At 37.1% G+C, this 18,936-nt stretch overlaps 1 protein-coding gene across 8 annotated transcripts in view; it reads right to left on the reverse strand.

Moving 5' to 3' along the window:
* TENM3 (teneurin transmembrane protein 3) overlaps window positions 1-18,936 on the reverse strand; it is a 605,620-nt gene that overhangs the window by 132,745 nt on the left and 453,939 nt on the right. For all 8 annotated transcript variants that reach the window (XM_019658769.1, XM_019658771.1, XM_019658770.1 and 5 more), the window contains one exon: window positions 5,809-5,931. In XM_019658769.1, the coding sequence (XP_019514314.1) occupies window positions 5,809-5,931 (123 nt within the window). The remainder of the gene's footprint in view (window positions 1-5,808; window positions 5,932-18,936) is intronic.

The raw sequence follows: 18,936 nt of genomic DNA on the forward strand, positions 1-18,936 counted from the left end.
TTGTACCAAATAATAAAGGCATTAAAAATCAGAAAAAAAGATATGAAACCAGGTGGTTTAGATCAAGAGCCTATATGCTATCTTTCTGCTATATAGTTTCTATATTACAGCATGGGGTGATGAGCACCTAGATTGGGGAGAGCTTTGGAAGTCATTTAAAGGTCAGAATCTAGGTTACTGAAAGGGATCAGGCAGGGTATCGATATCTCAGATTTATGTTTGAAGAATGGATGACCAAGACTAGAGACCTACATCCCAGATAGAAAATGGCTTCTGTAATCCAGGTGAGAGATGATGGGGTCCAAGAGATATTTTGGAATTAGAAATGACAGAACCTGGGGACTGATTGAATGTGGGAGTTGAGAGAGAAGGAGGAGTCAGGTATGACTCCTAAACTTCTGGTCCAGGTAACTAGGTGAATGGTGAGGCCATTTGCTGATATAGAAAGCCCTGAAAGAGAGGCAAATTGGGAAAGAAAGATGATATGCCAATTGTGTTTTCCCAAGACGGCCACATCTTCCATCCTTCTTAGCCTAATGTGACATGTCCCTGCCATTTCCCCAGTCAATAGGGGAGCTTCATTTTCTTTTCTGTGAATCTGGACTGATCTTACTGACTTTCTTGACCAACAGGATGTGATGGAAGTGACACCCTAGAATGTCCAATATCCTAGGAGCCTGGATATGCATTCCTCTTGGACTGCTCCCTTTTGAGAAACTCCTCTTCAGAACCAGCTGCTATGCTCTGAGAAGCACAAGCCACATAGGAGGCCATGTTGAGATGTCCCAGTCAGCAGCCCCAGTGGAGCTCCAGCCAACAGGTAGCATCAACTGCCAGCCGTGTGAGTGGACTGCTCAGTGGACTGTGCACAAAGACCCAGCTGGCATCTGATAGCAACTGAATGAGAGACCCAAGCAAAAACACAAGACTTGCCTAGTCCATCTACAGAGCCACAAGAGATAACAAATTGTTCTTTTATGCCACTGAGTTTTGAGGTGGCTTGTTGTGCAGTAATAGATAACCTAAGTAGTTGATGGACTCAGTTTTAGACACGTGGGGCTTGAGATGCTTGGAAGACAGCCAGGTGGACATGTTCCAAAGCTACCTGGATAGATTTTATTTAATTGATATCTGGAGCTCGAGGAGAGGATCTAGGCGGCACTTATTGATCTGGGAGCACACAGCATGTAACACAGCACACAGAACGCAACTGAAGCCAGAAGGGTGGATGAGAGAACCCAGCGTGATTACATTCAGAGAACAGCGTCCTGAGAAACAGCAATGTTTAAGGATCAGGTAGAGGAAGGTGAGTCCACTAAATAAACTAAAATGTCACTGTCAAAAAGTCAGGAAGAAAGCCCAGGTGAATGTGGTATCACAGAAGTTAAGGGAAAAAGGATATTTCAACGAGGAGGGATAGGCTAGCTATTAAATGCTACCAAGAACTCAAATGGGATAAAGACTGAGGGGTATTCAGTGATGCTACTGACATAGCAATACCGGTAACTCTGGAAGACATCTGTGGTAATGAGTGTTGGTGGTAGAGGTCAGTTATGAGAATGGAGTACTGAGGAAGCCAGACTGCACAGCAAGAGTAAGTGGAAGGTAAAGAAAGGAAAATAGTGAATACACATACTCTGTTCAAGAAGGCTGGTGGTCAGGGGAGATGGAAAGGTAGGTGGAGATGGAATAGGTGGATTCAAGATTTATTTATGTATTTTTTAAAGATGCTGATAAGCTTCAGCACATTCAAATGTTGACTGGAAGGTGCCAGCAGAGTGGGGAAATTTTGAAGATATAGGATGGGATCAAGAGGACCCATGAAAAGATTAGCCTTGAATGTGACGAGAAAAGGGTGAAAGGGTAAATCCACATACATAGGAATTGAGATTTGTTTACAGGAAATTAAGAGAACTCCCTCTGAAGGTTTCTGGGTTGTTTTTTTTTTTTTTTTGGTTGTTGTTGAATAGAACGCAAGGTCATCTGCTGAGAGAGCTGGGGGACTAGGGTTTTGAGTACAGTAGGAAGATTTGAAGTAACTGTTGAGAGGGGTGCAAGAGAGTTTGCAAGTGAAATATAGTAGGGCTGCCAGACTGTTGAAGTTGGTGAGCCAAGATAGGTATGATTACCCTCTCTTTATGTGTGAGGAGATTGAGGCTCAAAAAGGTTAAGTAGCTCGCTCAAGGTTACAAAGTAAATAAAAGCAGGAGCTAAGACTTGAATATAGGCCTGTGCGATTCTTTCCAGTACATTAGGCTAAACGAATTCCTTGGTTCAAGGGAATAATATTAGTTTCTGGAAAGAGACTGGTGTTGGAGCTAAAACCTTTGTTCTCATGACCTCTTTATTCACGTTGTCCACTTGTATCAGTGTTGCCTGAGACCCCACACTTCTGACATGTCATCTTTAAAATTTGTAGTAAAAAAACCTCAGGAATAATCACTAAAGGATCATGGCACATCATAGAAATTCTTTTAAATAGCAGATACTATTCTTTTAAATTCTTTGGAAGCTTCAGTTCAGCCTTCCCTTAAAAGCAAAGCAGGCAGTTTACTGAACCCTTAGCACCATGATTATTCCTTAGAATTATATTTATAGGAGAAGAATAAAATAGGACTGCATAATGAGAGTTTTGCATTTAGAAGCCATGAAGTAATTTTCTCATTATGCTTAGCACAGTTAATTCTTCTAGTGAGCTTCGTTCAGAATTCTAAGGCTTTCTCTTAAGGGGTGTAATCTCCTAGAATTTCTAAAGAGATGATGTGATCTGCTTCTCTGGACAGATTATGAAACTGAAGTAGTGGGCGATGACGCATGGACACTGCAGGTCCATCATGGAGGCTTAGAAGCAGTGATTTTTAAGGTTCCTCTCTTCTTGCAAATAGAGTCCTCTCATTACCCCTGCAGCCCAGGTCTATCAGTAGTTAAGAGACACGTAAAGAATCTTTACTTGGAAAAATGGAAATAAGAATTCCTTACAATTTAGGTGTTTTGATTTTCTTTTGGTTTTTTGAGAAATAATAGAGAAGACAACAAGTGACTACTCTTTAGGTCACACTTTGGACAATGTCTGAGCCCAGAGATAGAGAAATTCCTACAAATCTCCTAGTCTAGTTGGCAGGCTGGAGGCTGAGTTCTGCCGCAGTGTACTTAACTCATCCTGGGGCATCTGTCGTCTATTCCTTACGTGGGAGGCTAGGAAGACGGCACTTTCCTCTCATGTATAACAGCTGCTCGACAGGAACACACTAACTGTATATGCAGTGCTTTCGATGGTCACGTGGGGAACTTCAGTCCCTCTTAGAGAAGGGGACTTTCACAGCAGTGTTTTTGAAACAGTGGACCACGATCCTTTGTAAATTGTGAAATTATCTGATTGCGTTTCAACTAGCATTTGTATAAATGGGGAATGCAATAAAATAGAATAGAAAATACCACAGCACACTTCATAAAGTGAGGATATGTACTATTTTGGAAAAAATGTCAGATGTATGTGTATATGCACATGTGGGTTTTGATGTAGCATGTGTTTCTTACTGCAGTAATGGTGAATAGTTTAAAAGTCTACCAGCTCCATCGAGATTTCTGAACCCATAATTTATAAGACTTCTTTCCAATGTCTGGGCTGATAGTGTTCTAGACAGTCTATTCCAGGGTTGTCCTAAAATGTTCTCGCAGATCTGAATTGCTAAGCAGCTTGACCAAGGTTACAAAGTCAGTAGGTGAAGAAGCTAGGATTTGCGTGTAGGCTTATGTGAGCTGAGGAACACTAACTAGAGCAGAATAGTCCCTGGCAAAACCCCAAGAACCTGCACCTAGGCAGCGGGGGTAACTGAACCCACAGCTTTCTCGTTGTCACGCTTTTCAAGTACTGTGAAATTTTCATTGTAATCATTAACAAAAAATCAGGATGTTGTATAATAAATAAAACATCTATAATAAGCATTTTTCTCTTTAGTATAATTTCTTCAAGCTGTAAAAAGAGTTCCTTACATGTGTGGTTCATAAGTGCTACTGGACTGTTTTCAGAGGAACCATCCACTTTAAAGAGACAGTCTAAATTTCAATCTACGTAAACCAAAAATAAATACTCCTAATTTCTGTGTAGTTACTCGATCTGTTCATATGTGTATTATCACTCATTAAAAAACAATTGTTTAACATAATTATATTTTATTTAATTGACAATTCCCACCTACTGTTTTAATTAGGAAAGCTTTCTTTCCCCCCAGTTTTCTTTAATCCACAGTGCAGTGACCACTGCTGTTGACTCCAGGTGTGGTGACATATCTTAGTCACCAGCTTAAACAGAGGATGCCAAAAAATGTATACATATTTTAAGAAAGGAAAACGGTATTAAAATTGTAATACTGTATATATACCAATAACAAAAGATGAATACAAGTCACATTTGACTTCTGCAATTGCAAGAGGTGCTCAAAGTGGTTACCATCAGCATCCAGACACTTCTGATTATGGTGAACTATTGCTTGAGCAACACTGACCAAATTGTCCACTTGTATACACTTTTTTGGCACCCCCAAGTAGTTTTGAGGAACATACAGAACTTTGTATCATAAGGCCCCATACAGGGGTGGGATGGGGCATTTATTACTACTGTGAAAATCTAATGCCTTATAAAATTTCTCCGCCTCCCTAAGAAGGAAAAGAAGTGTCATAAAGTATCATTGTTAATGTAAAACAGGAGATGGGAAAGCAAAGAACAAAAAAATAGTAAAAGCATTAGTCACAGTCAATGGGTACATGTAACATAGCAGTATATATATAAATATAATAAATATATTATGTATAAATATATAATAGCTTCTTTCTAATTTTACAAAAAAAACTAGCTACATGAGGATAAGCATAATTGATGCCAAAGCAGAATTCAAAGACACTAGATAAGCAAAAAAGAAGAAGAAAACATAGGGAAACACTTAAAGGCAAACGATATATTTATCATGTGACAGAAAAAGGTGTCTCCATCTTGTTGCTTTGAGACATAGAGTATTATGACATTTTGCAAAAAGTCAGAGGATGCCAAATACCAAGACACATGCACGCACACAAACATATCAAATAATAGACAGGCATATACAATATACATATACATACATATGAATATATTTTCCAGGGTGTTAATACTGAAAAAATGAAATACAGCTTTCGGGGTGTTTATGTTGGAAAAATGAAATACATTCTCTTATATTCCATTTTTTAATTCAGAGCCAACTGATTTGCAAATCTGTTAGTTAAAAGTGCAAACTTTTGAAGGTTTAGAGAAAAGCAGATGAAAGGTCAATTAATTATAATCCTTTAGTGTGTTTTGTATTTTAAAGATTCTATAACAAAATGAATATAGTATTCCAATTCCACATACTATTTGGTTGTTGGAAAAGTCATGACGTATTTTTTCTGTTTTTTGTTGCAAAAATGCGTCATGACTTTTCTGACAACCAAACAGTTGCATGAAGAAAACTTAATATACCCACGGTAAAATAAGAGATGATACAACTGAACCTATTTACAGACTAAAAACAAAACAAAATACACACTTGCAGGAGGGAAAGGAGAAAAGGCCTAACCATCAAAACAGAAAGCAGAATATAGTATTATTCCTATAATAAAAACGTAAATTTTCAATCTTTCAAGTACACAAATAAAAACTATTCATTAAAAAATGACATCTGTAATTTCAAAACCTTTTCTTGCTCCCATATAAAACTGGATGTAACATGGGTAAAAATAAATTTATGGAAAGAGATGTCAAAAGAAAAACACAGGACACATAATTCTTCCTCTTACCATTGTCGCCAGAAGGTAATGACACAGTGTTTGTTGGCATGGTATCAGAATTCACTTTTCCATTTTCAAATGTGTCATTTTCAGTCTGCTGTAACTGCCAGTTGAGGCCAAAGAGATGCATTGCTGGGGGTAAAGAATACAAGTTGTTTAAAGGTCTGCAGCTCTGAGCTACAAAGCAAATGGTAAACACGTCTATAACAAGAGTCAGATGTAAAGTTAAAATGTCCGTGTTCTGAAACACCAAGGATAACTGTAGAATAGAAATTAGAAAACAAACAGTTCCTCACACAAATACAACTGAGGTAGCATCTCAATGAAATATAAAAGTCACTTTAATAATGATTTGATAGTGCTCAGTTAATTGGTACCAGGGAACTCTTAGGGATGAATCATTATTTGCTCTGCTTTGTCTGAGTTCCACTCTTCATCATTTAACAAGTGGCACAAAACTCTACAGCAGAACTTGCCAAACTTACTTGACCACAGGCCACACGTACATGTATAACATTTTGTTGCGACACCTATAGGTTCTCAAGAGACATGATGCTATTCATTGGATTAAGGTCAAAAGTAAAGATTAGTCTCACAGGTGAACTTGCTGGCATATGAAATGGTCAGAATGGATTCAGATGCACAAAATATAATAATGTTTGACTATTCTAAATTTAGGATGAACTGTTTTGAATTTATACATACAATTCAGCAATGGCACAGGTCAAGCAACACTCAGGTGTCAGGTAATTTCATGCAGCGTTTCTGAGGTGGGTATGATAATCTTACAGATTTATAAAAACTTTGTAAATGTGTTTACTAATTTTCTGTGTTTAAAATATTTAGAAAATAGATAACTAGAGGACTATAGAGCTATGGGGTTGTCGGAAAAGTCATGATGCATTTTTGCAACGAAAACCAGAAAAAATACGTCATGACTTTTCCGACAACCCAATATAAATTTATACATGAAATATAATTTTACATTTTTATGATTATTTTTCTTTAAAATAGTTAGAAGAATAATCAGTCATATTACCCATTAACATTTATTAAACACTCATCTGTGTTCTAAAGAACAGAGTTTAGGAACTAATCCCTAAGGAAGGCTAAACAGGAAAACTTAGTGATGGTCCTATTACCAGTCACAAAAGAGAATTTTTTTTTTTACATTGTTTGACATTATTTAGTCACTACACATATTAGAATTTATCTGAGAGGTGGAGAAAGACACACATGTTTAAAAAGCATTTTTAGAAACAGTGTGATCAGTACCATTGTCAAAAATCCCTTATTAAATATTCAATATATGTAGTAACAAAATTAAATTGGCGGTGTATCGAGCAGGAGCTTTAGATGTAGCTGGATTTTGGCTCAATCCTCAATCTAGGATTTACTCTTGGACAAATGATGTAACATTGTTAAACTTTAGGTTTACTTAAAAAATGAGGCTGGTTAAACCTACTTTATTTAACTGATAGGACCTTTCTAGGCAGTATATATGAAGGATAGCTGGCACCCAGCAGGGCAGTTCTTAGTACATAGGTACTTTATGTATTCTGTATTTCAGATTACTGAACTATTTGAAGTCACCTGACCAGGCATGGTGCCTCTCCAATAAATAGCCCCTTTGTCTGCAATGCTCTCCACCCACTGTAAAATACCCATTCCTCACTCAGATGGTAGGTGTCAACTTCTTGGCGAAGCCTTCCCTGACTGAATCAACCATCTCTCCCAAGACTTTAGTTCACTTTTGTATCTTAACTACCCTATTCAGTGCCTGTTATCTAGGAGGTCTTGATAAGTCTCTAACAGAAAATGAATTCTATTTTCTGAAATTTTAAAATTTAAGAAAACACTGTTGTGGATAAAAAATATAGTAATTTAAAGGAAAAGTTAATAAACAGAAAACAAATACATAAATGGCTAAGAAGAGGGTGTTATATTATTAATATTTAATTGATTGCCTTATCGTAATGCTATATGAAAAGCAATTGAGTGAAAGTCTGCTAGTACTATATATAAGTGATTGATTTTTTTTTTTTAAGATTTAACATTTTGGGGACCTTCTATTGCCAGTCTCACATTCTTTTGTTAACAATACCTGATGTAAAATCATGCTATACTAAGAAACATACCAAACATAGATAGAAACACAGCTACATCTACCCTGTATATTTGTAACTAATGTTTATACTCATACTCCTTGCTAGAATTATATATAGTCTGCCAGTAATTCCACTGAAAGTCTGATTTTTCAAGGTTTAAGATATAGGTTATGGAATTCTTGAATTTACAAATCATCGACTTGTATAACTTCATATGTCATTTTGCATTACATTATGTCATGTTTGAGTGGCAAAATGTCAAGAACTTTCTAAACATTTATCACTTCATACATTTTTCAAGCTTCAGATATTTCAGCAATTTTTTAATAAAATGGAAGCTACGTCTGCATACAGGAAAGGTCTGACAGACATACTTTGGTGTAGCAATGATAAATATTCCCAAAGGATCAAAGTTCCTACACAACATAATGTGTCATCATTGTGAGCTTTCATGTAACATAAAAAGTCTTCCTGAAGCATAGATTTGCTCATTTCATTGGTTTTAATAGACTTTGAGGAGGAGAGAAAATCCATGGGATCACACAAAGATGTTAAATGCTAGAAAGTAACATTATGTTTGTGTTTGGAAAGCTATTTTTTGCCAGATGGGCAACATCTTTATTATATGTTTTTACTACAGAAAATCTCAATAAAATGGGATTTCAGTTCTACTTAAGATGCTGTATAATAAGAACCAGACTCAATACTATATCTTGTTTAACACTGCATTAAAACTAGAGACCAAACAAGTTGTTTGGTCTCAGAATATGATGTACTTTACAAATATTGCTGTTTGGTATTTAGTGAAGCTCTTGACCTTCATGTGTAACTTAAGACATTCATGCAAATACAGGGCGTTCGTGAGATTGACTCCATAGTGAGAGAGAAAGAGACAGAAGGATGGGATGGGGGAAAGAGACAGAGAGAGCCATGGGGGCAGCAAATGAATAAAAGTCAAAATGCTACAGAATTTCTGAGCACGGGTGTAATGAAACTCCATGTGATGTCTTGGCAGACAAACAAAGGGAAAAACAGTGAAATAAAATACTTCTGTAAATAAAGAAGGATGCGCCCAATTCTTCAGGGCCTGAGCTGGGAAGCAGATTTGAAGCCATGGGAAGGCATGTGCTGCCACTCTTCACGAATGGTACAATGATCCTTAGCTTACACATGACTGAATGGAGGGTGTGGGGAAAGTGTTAAGAAGTGGCTGGGGGCTCTGTGCTCTTCCGAGTCCCTTACCGCTCTGGGTGTATAGCTTAGGTAAGGAGGAACAGGCTGGCAGCAATGCCAAGCACTGTCTCAGCCAGAGACAGTATTCTCTGTGCTGGTGTTAGAACATTGTGATGCAATGTGTTTTAAAAAATAAAACATTCGGGCTGGCCGAGTGGCTCAGTTGGTTAAGAGCTCGCTCAAGAGTGCGAGCTCTGAGCAACAGGGTCGCTGGTTCGATTCCCAGACCGAGCTGAGCTGCCACTGAGCTCCCAACAGGTGGCAGGATGGCTCAACTAAAAAAAACAAAAAAACAACCAAAAAATAAAAAACAAAACAAAAAAAAATAAAATATTCACTGAGCACTTACTCTGTGTCAAGTGTTGTGCTAGTGCATCACCTGTATTATCTGATTTAATCTTCACAAAGACTTCAATGAATAGTTACTACTACTTTTTTTTTTCATTTTAAAACAGAAAACGGAGGCTTTTTGAGAGTTTAAGGTTCCAAGCAAGTAAGCGGTGGACCTGACCTTAAACCCAGACATTCTGAAAACAAAGGACATATCAGACACTCCTCTCTATTCTACCATGAAGGGAACTTCAGTGAGGGCTACGGACTACAGAGAATGCTTCTCTACCTAACCTAGAAACTGAAGGCAGAGACAGCATTTGGGGGCGCAGGGTAGGCAAAGATATTAAGAGGCAACATTTGTGTATTCCAGGCACTGTTCTTCCACATGAGTACTTTCTACTATAATTATATTGTCTTAAAAGAATTTTTTACAGTGATATGCTGATGATGAAATTCAGAACAGTCTATTTTGGTTAACTCCAAGAGTCTTAAAAGCAACAATTTAAAAATTACATAAGTAAACACTATACCTGTGTATTTAAAAAAAACTAGAAATAGTATTCATGTAGATTTAATCTTTAAAAACTGTTTATGATACTGTGTTTCATAGTTTCATATCATTATTTCCACAAATTTCTAGGTGACTTTAATGTGGGGATGCTGGATTCATATTAAAAATGTTATCCAAGGAAAAATGGAATTTGTGAATGATAGCAATAATATTATATGTCTGTTCAGTGTGTTTTTCACATTTTAAAATACCTTGATGTCTACTACCTTCTAATAATGTAGTCTGGGACAAAGATCATTATCCCTGCAGTATGAGGATGAGACAGAGGCGGAGAGAATCAGTGAGTTACCCAATATCTTTTAAAAAGATACTACATGAAGAAACTCATAATACCAGATCTCCTGACCCCATTTCAGGATTCCCTTTCTTACTCTGTTGTTTTTCTACCTACCCAAACTGTTATAAATTAAAAGTAGGCATTCACATTAAAGAAATTTTAAAAATGTTACCAAAAATTGTTAATTTATCTCTTTTTTAACAGCAGCAAATATAATCACAAGTTGTCCATTTGTTAAAATTGGCTTCTAAATGCAAGATGTTTACCAACTATAAATGGTTGTATTTTACAAGATCATTCGTAATTTTCTTCTTTGGAATTGAAATGTATTTTCTCTATGTTAAAAATCTTAGAAATGGTGGTTAAGTCCTCAGTTGGCTACAAAAGTCTATGTATCCAGCAGAAATATTTCTACACACAGCATCCAAAGGCATGAACAAGAATGTTCACAGGAGCATTATTTGTAATAGCCCCAAACTGGAAATAATTCAGGTGTCTGCCAGCAGGAGAGTGCATAAACAAATTATAGTACAGTCCTACAGTGGACTTCTATACAGCATTGTAAATGAATGAACCACTGCCAAATGCAACAATATGAAAAAATCTCATAAACATAATATTGAGCAAGAGAACCCAACCACACAAAACGTGAATACTGTGTCCGTCTGTGTGTGCAAAGTTCAAAAGCAGTTAATATCAACTGGTGGGAGCAAATACAATCAGAGTGATGACCTCTAGGGAGCAGGGGCAGGTTAATGACTGAGAGAGTCCATAGGGGGCTTCTGGGGTGCTTAGTCATCTTCTAGTTTTCTACCTGGGAGGTGGTTCCATTGGAGTGTTCACTTATGATCTGTATAATTTTTTTAAATGTATATTACACTTAAATTAAAAATTTTATTTAAAAGTAGTCCATCTGACACATAGCCTAGCTAAAAAAATTGTAGGTGAGGCAATTGTGACAGCCTATGTTACAGCCCCTTGAAATAATGAGAATAAATGCATATAGAGTAAAGACACAGTACAGAAGAGTGGTAAATGACTCCATCGGGTAGGAGGAAAAGAGGAGTGAGGAAAAGCTTCTCCACTGTTAGAAGGAAAGCAACGTGGCCTTCCCCAAACACGATGACTTGTCTTGGTGAGGATGTGGAGAAACTGGAACCCTTGTGCACTGTTGCTGAGACTGTAAAATGGTGCAACTGCTATGGAAAACAGTACGGCAGTTTCTCAAAAAATTAAAACTATAAACTACCATTTGATCCAGAATCCCATTTCTGGGTATATGCTCAAAAGAATGGAGAGCAGGGTCTCAATGAAACATTTGCACTCCCACGTTCATAGTAGCACCATGCACAATAGTCAAGAGGTAGAAGCAACCTAAATGCCCACCGACAGAAGAATGGATAAAAAAATTGTGGTATAGCCATACAATGGAATACCTACATTAGTACCTTCTTATCCACGGGGGATATGCTCCAAGACCTCCAGTGGATGCATGAAACCTAGGATAGTACTAAACCCTATATATACTATGCTTTTTTTCTATCCATATATACATACCTATGGTAAAGTTTAATTTGTAAATTACACACAGTAAGAGATTAACAACAGTAACATAATAAAATAGAACAATTATAATATACTGTAATAAAAGTGATGTGAATGTGATCTCTCTCACAATCTTATTGTACTGTGCTTACCCTTCTTCACAATTTTTTTCTTCTACATACTTTCACAGATGGAAGACTCATTTTTACTGTAGATCTTAGCAGCCTCGGCATATGATTTTTTTTTCTCCTTATTAAGTAGAGAAAATTCGCCTTTCCAATGAAAGGAAGCACTTTATGGTTTCTTCTTTTTGGCATATCCGAATTGCCAGCATCACTTCTCTTATGTTTTGGGGCCATTACTAAGTAAAATAATGGTTACTTGAACACAAGCACTGTGATACTGAGACAATTGGACTGATCCCCAAAATGACTACTCAGTAACTACCAGGCAGGGAGCATCTACCATGTGGAGATACTAGACAGCGGGGTGACTCATGTCCTGGACGGGATGGGGCGGTATGGCCACAAGATTTCATCACACTGCTTGGAATGGTGCACAATTTAAAACGTATGAATTTTTTTATTTCTGGAATTTTCCATTTAATATTTTCAGACTGCAGTTGACTGTGGGTAGCTGAAACCTTAGAAAGTGAAACCGTAAATAAGGGGGTACTACTGCATAATTCCTCCCTTTTTCTCTGGGCAGGAGAACAACGATTTCCAGCTGTAATATCTGGCATTTGCCGTCTACAAAATTAATAAGCATACTTTACATACTATCACCTAAGTCAGTGATAAAAACTTACAATGATAACAGGAGAGACACATGAATTTTAAGCCATCAATTACTATTGCAATCTAGGATACTAATAGCTAAATAGTCTACTCTAGACTATATCTTTTAAGGTTGCTTGTGGTATATTCTTAGATTTTAACCAACTTTAACATGTTTAAACTTAAAATATTTCCTATACACTTCAAAGGTTTTATTCTATAACCTCTTAGTCTTTTTTTCTGTAGGCTCTCCCAGTAAATGTTAAGAAAAAAACCAAAACTCATTAATTGAAATAATTTTGAGACAATATACTAGTAAAGATTTATCGGTGAAATTTTATGAAGACATTTTCTTTCAGGCTCAAAGACCATTCGAGTGAGAGAAAATTACAGCATACATTCCTCTTATTTTTTATGGCTGATGGAGATGAAAGGAACCCATAGTATTATAGTTATTTCACCTTCTCCCCATAGAAGAAAAGGCCATGCCATTGTTTTTAACCAATATATGTTGGTTTGATACTTAAAAGCCAGCGTGTGAAACACTTGAAACCCAAATGTGTAATTAAAGAAAATTATATACCACCAAGTAGCAAATTCAGTGCCATTTTTAGTCCCATGTTGAGAGAAAAGGTGCCAGAATTTGATCTTGTCTCTGGGGACCATGCCATTGAAGTTGTTATCACAGCTACTATTATTTTTACTGGCAGGCCTTGTGCTCTCAGATACTGCCAAATGTGGATGGGAAGGAGGGGTGGCGACAGCTGGTGACATGGTCCAGCAATCTGCCAGAACCTTGGAGCAAATTACAGGGGGTGTTGGGAAGTGAACACAGAAGCAAGCCCCCTTGCCATCGGAAACCTGAACGTAGCTTCTGCCACCAGAACCCTGAAGAGTACACTTTCAGGTTTTGGCATTTAAGAGTATAGTTCTTAGCATGTCTGCCATTATTGGCTAAATGCTGTTTAACATTACAAGACCGAGCAAACATTCTCACAGAGACAAAAAAATATATATATGAGGTAATATGAGACTCAGAATCTGGTAAGAAACACTGACTTAAAAAAAAATCTCTTCCTGAAAATGTCTGCAATTCAGTTTTGTTTAGCCTCCAAAATCTTGGAAGTTCATCTAAGCAAGCTTAGGTCTACAGTTTCCCTTCCTTGGAATTCACCTCACATCCACCACAGTACACTTTCCCCCAAATAATCTTTCTGAGAAAGATGCATGAAGAACATGTTATCAGATGCTGTAAGAAAAGCAAACCAGAACCTGACCTTTTATAGATAAGAGCACAAATTTTAACAGAGATTATCTGTGGCGTCTTGTGGAGCCTTTTGTTTATATTAAAAGAGACCTGGACTCCGGGCTCAGTGCTGGCTCTAACTAGTTGTGGAACCTTGGCAAGTCCCTGGGCCTCTCTGAGGCTTATATTTCTCATTTACATAAAAATGTGAAGAGTTTGCACTAGATGGTCTCTAAGGTCTCTCCCAGATTGATATTCTAGGATATGTCAATAGATTTAAAAAATATAAATAGTTAGGCTAAATCATTGAGCAGAGGAAAAAAACATCTGGCGTCAATCAGGCATCAACATATTAGAATACCAATGTTGTTGTTCCTTTGTTTTTATTTTAAAATAAAATATAATTACATGAGGTCAAACTGTCATTGTATGCATATGATACCTTGGGTATCTTGGGTTTTGAAAGCAAAATTTCTTCATTTTATGTTTTGGTTTCATGAATACATAAATATATATAACGCGCATGTACAATGATTAGATTTTACAGAAAAAAATAAGAAAAATACTTTTAAATATAGGGCAATGATTTGATATGATATATGCTTCCAGATGCAAGCACGTTTTCAATGTAAAATGAAAACATCTCATGTAAAGACTGCAGTTTGTAGCTTGGACCCCTACTGGTCTAAACTGTCATTAGGAATACATAGTTTTCCATAAATTAGCTTTTGTTTTGGGTTTCCCGCTGTGTTCACATACATGTTGATGTTATGTGTTAGGCAATACCCTATTCCATTATTATTTGTTGTTAATTTTAAGGCTAATATATCAGCAGTCCAGACCTTGGTTGTCCAGACCCAAATATGGTTATTTAAAAATCAGCATTTCCTTTGAAAGCTTTCCTATTAATATGTACTCAAGTCACCATTAAAAAAAAAAAGGGAATTATCCTAACTACAAGGTATTTCCATATTCAAAGGAACTAACACTTAATGTAGCAAGTTCCTCTGAGTATTGTAAGATAACATACAGAAATCATAAGGTTTCTGGACTATGGTAATTTTGGAGGTGGGGAGAGAATAATACTTTATATTTCTATGCTGTGTATTCTTCCTATCTATCCTCTTTAGCATTTTGTCTTTAATGGAAAAGTAGAATCACATTGGCTATCAAATGTCTTGATGAACTCCCTTGTGATTTAGCTATCTAAGTTTGTTTCTGCCCGAATATTTGACTCATATTCTTGTTATAAATAATATTAACAATTATACTTTTAAATTTCATTGCGCCTTTTCTTCCTTAACTATGTGGATTCAGGCTAATATGTTTAAAGATGCTGCTTAGGAAACAGTAATTCCAGCTGCCCACTGACAGCCAATGCTGAAGCTGACAGAGGCTTATGAAAATCAGGCTGTTTCTGTCGCCAAGGGAATTAAGTCAGGATTTCTAAAACAGACTGTTTTCCTAATGTGTCATTAGTTTTCTCTTGTTTCCTGGTTCTGTTCTCTGAATGAAAGAAGCATTCATTCTCCAGTCTAATGGAAAGAACAAAGTGTTCGCCATCATGATTAGCTGCCCAAAGGGGCCAATCTTTATCAATAAACTGGAGGATCTTTGAGGTAACAGTTGTCAACATTAAAGAATATGGTTAAGAGGACGTTTGTCAAAAACATTCGAAATGCAACACGAAATAATTTACATGATTTATAGACTTATTCCCTGCTTGTCAAAATACTGAGTTTGCTGTTATCATGAAAGGTATGTAACAGAGGGTTCATTAGTGACAGTTATTAGCAGGCTTTGGTATTGAAACGCTCTGAATGTACTCATTATTCAAAGGCTTGTTGTACTGACTCAGGTTTCATCTGGATTCCTCTCTTCTGTAATCGCTTTAAGAGCTATGTCCTGCTTTCATGGAACAAATGTGCATGTATGTTAATAAGCTACTGAAGCATAAAGTTTTTTCTTGGCTTGTTTTGACTTTTGGAAAAAAAGTAGCAAAACAGATCTGAAAATTACAATTCTTTGAAAATATAATCATCATTATTAAAAGATCCAATAGTGATATGGAGATTAATAAAGAAAGGTTGGTATATTCAAATATGGCAAAATCCAGAAAAACATCCCCTTCCTATTAGTCCAGTTCTCCTCCAAAATGTTACATTCGAGAGAGATAATATGATTTGTGAGTGTGTGTGTGTTGCATGTGTGTGTGCACATGTGTGGTTGTCAAGTGGCAACTTTAAACAAAATCAATGGCCTTTCAGGAATCCAGGCACAACTAGTTCATGTAGATTGTTGTTCACTATTCATTCATCAGCAGACACTTAGTTATGTACGTATCAAGTTTGCTTCTGAAGAGAAGCACTGTGGGTGGCACCCTCTTCACCATCCCTCGCAGGTAACGGTAAATTGGACAGATCATACTGGTCTCCTGAATCATCTCAACTCCTCAGGCAGGGTAGGAAAAGGCCTTAGGAATCCAGTATTCCAGCTGCCCCCATTATCTGGGATCACTTGGAAAGGTGTTTCCTTAGCTATAAACTTAACTATTATAAATGGGGATTAATGGAGCATTACTAGAAATTTATTTCAAAGCACAATACAAAGGTGTGTCCTCTCTGATCCCCAGGAGACTTGCTCATACTGTCAATGTGCTTCTGTATCTGGTGGTCTCACTCTCCTTTCCTAAAAATAAATGGCCAAGTTTCCCACTTTAAGCATGCATGGCTGCTCTATACGTACTTCTTTTCTAAGAGGACAAAGAATTTCTTTGAAGAAGTAAAAAGTCCCTAAAGACATTTTTACTCTAGAAATAGAAAATGATGGTAACATTTGTGATTATTTGAAATGATTGAATAGTATGGTTAGTTTTTATGTTCAAATTCTATGGAAGTCACATAGGCTAACTACATCGTGCAGTTAGTTAAAACTACAAATGTAGGAATGAAATTATTAAGGATCTAGAACGAAATTAAAATGAACCAATGGAAAAGAGACCTCTAGCATTTCCAGTCACCTCAGCAGTAAGTGATTCCAATACTTTTTTTAAAAAAATGTGCTTATCACCTTTATGATACAATTGTGAACCTCCTATGGTATTATTATTTTATAAATATCTTAATATTTATATACTTATTTTTTTCTTGAGATAATTGAATTAAAAAAATCAAATACACTTATTTTAAAAGGAAATCTTACAGCATTACTTTAAAGGAAAAATCAGTATCTCCTAATATAAATAGAAGGCAAGAATAAGGATTAATGAAAGAAACTGTAAACAAAGTTATTAAAATCTACATAGAATTTATTGGCGGCTAAATTTTCTTTATTTGTAAAAGGTGTGAGACAGGTGTCATGACATGCTAACATCGACTGAGACCTTCCTCATGATATAATTAGATACAACAGAATAAGAATTAAAAAAAAATTCTCATTTTCTCATTCAGTCTTATTTATTCTCCTGCCCATGTAGCACCTGTAAATTCTTATATTTTATGAGAAACAATACCATATGACATAGTGGGGAAAGGTTCCAGGCTCAAAATAGGGACACCTAGATTATGGGCCCTGTTTTAATATTTATTGGCTTTAACACTGAACAAGTCACTCATTCTCTGGGCTTAAGGCTTATCCTCCTAAAAGCTGGATAATAATATTTGATTTATTAGGTTGTTGTAAGGAATCACAGCAGCTAACATTAATTGAGCACTTACGTTTTATCAGGCACATTAGTTATTTTGTTCAATATTCCCAGGAGCTGTATTATTCCTAATCCTGTTTATGCTGATGAGGACACTCAGGTTGATGGAGGTTAAGCACTCTGCTCAAGATTCCACAGGTGGTAACTGACAGAGGAGGCATACAAACTCAAATCTTACTGCTTTGAGGGCCTGTACTTATAAACGGTACTTCTAAAAATATATTGTAATGTGATATAAACATTTAACATTATGTTTTCTCATAGATGACCGTTGTGGTAAAGACTGCGTTTTACTCATCTCTGTGAATTCAGCGTTTAGGAGGAATATTCAATAATTGCTAAGCTGAACAGAATTATATTGACTATATGGTTGGAAATAACTAAAAGGAAATGCCTGTGAAAAACAAATAAAAATCTGCAAGATACGAAACTACTGGTATCATTTTGTTCTCAGAAGGAAGGAACGGCCCCATAATCTAGACTCAGGCATAGCAGGTAGTCTTGGATCTCCTCCTATCACCCTGGGAAACGTACCATAATACGTGGAAGGCTTCCTCTCCATTAGGGGCACAGGAGACCTACTGAAAGTGATAAAGAGGAGAAAGGGCTTACTCGTGGAGGAGGGAACAGAAAGGATCAGCCTGTGGCTAAAGTATTTGGAAGAAAAGACAACTCTAGGTTCAAGCCAGCCAATGTTATGCCAGGCTGGCTGATGGAAAAAGCCGCCAGGAGAGGGGAGCAGGTCCCTCTTAGGAAACCTGGATGAGTCACCAGAGATGAAATCTAATAGGTAAAGGAAAGATAGGAAGATCTTATCTTTAAAACCACTGAATATTATTTCAGAAAACATCTTAGTACTATCCAAAGTTAAAAACTATAATTGTTTGGGCCAGCTGAGTGGCATAGTTGGTTAAGAGTTGGCTTTGGGAGTGCCAGCTCTGAGCAGCAGGGCCGCTGGTTTGGATCCCACATGGGCCAGTGACGCTGAGCCCTCTACAGCTAAGATGGTGAACAACAGCTCAACCTGGAGCTGGGCTGCAGTGAGTCGCCGACAATGGTATAGGCTGCAGTGGGGCTCCAGCAGGCTGCCGTGAGCTACCGAGAGTGGCCAGCAGCCGGCATGAGCTGCCGTGAGTGGCTGTCCAATGGCCAGCGACCAATTGCCTCACCAGGGAAGAGCGCAATGATCACAGTACCAATAATAGCAACATCCTCCACAACTAGACTGAAGAACGAAAGGACAGCAACTTGTCTGTTCCTCTCCTCCATCAAGGTTGCCAGTTTGACTCCTGCATGGGATGGTGGGCTGCGCCCCCCACAACTAAGATTGAAGGACAACAACTTG

This window comes from Hipposideros armiger, unplaced genomic scaffold, assembly GCF_001890085.2.
Source record: "Hipposideros armiger isolate ML-2016 unplaced genomic scaffold, ASM189008v1 scaffold_289, whole genome shotgun sequence".
NCBI lineage: Eukaryota > Metazoa > Chordata > Mammalia > Chiroptera > Hipposideridae > Hipposideros > Hipposideros armiger.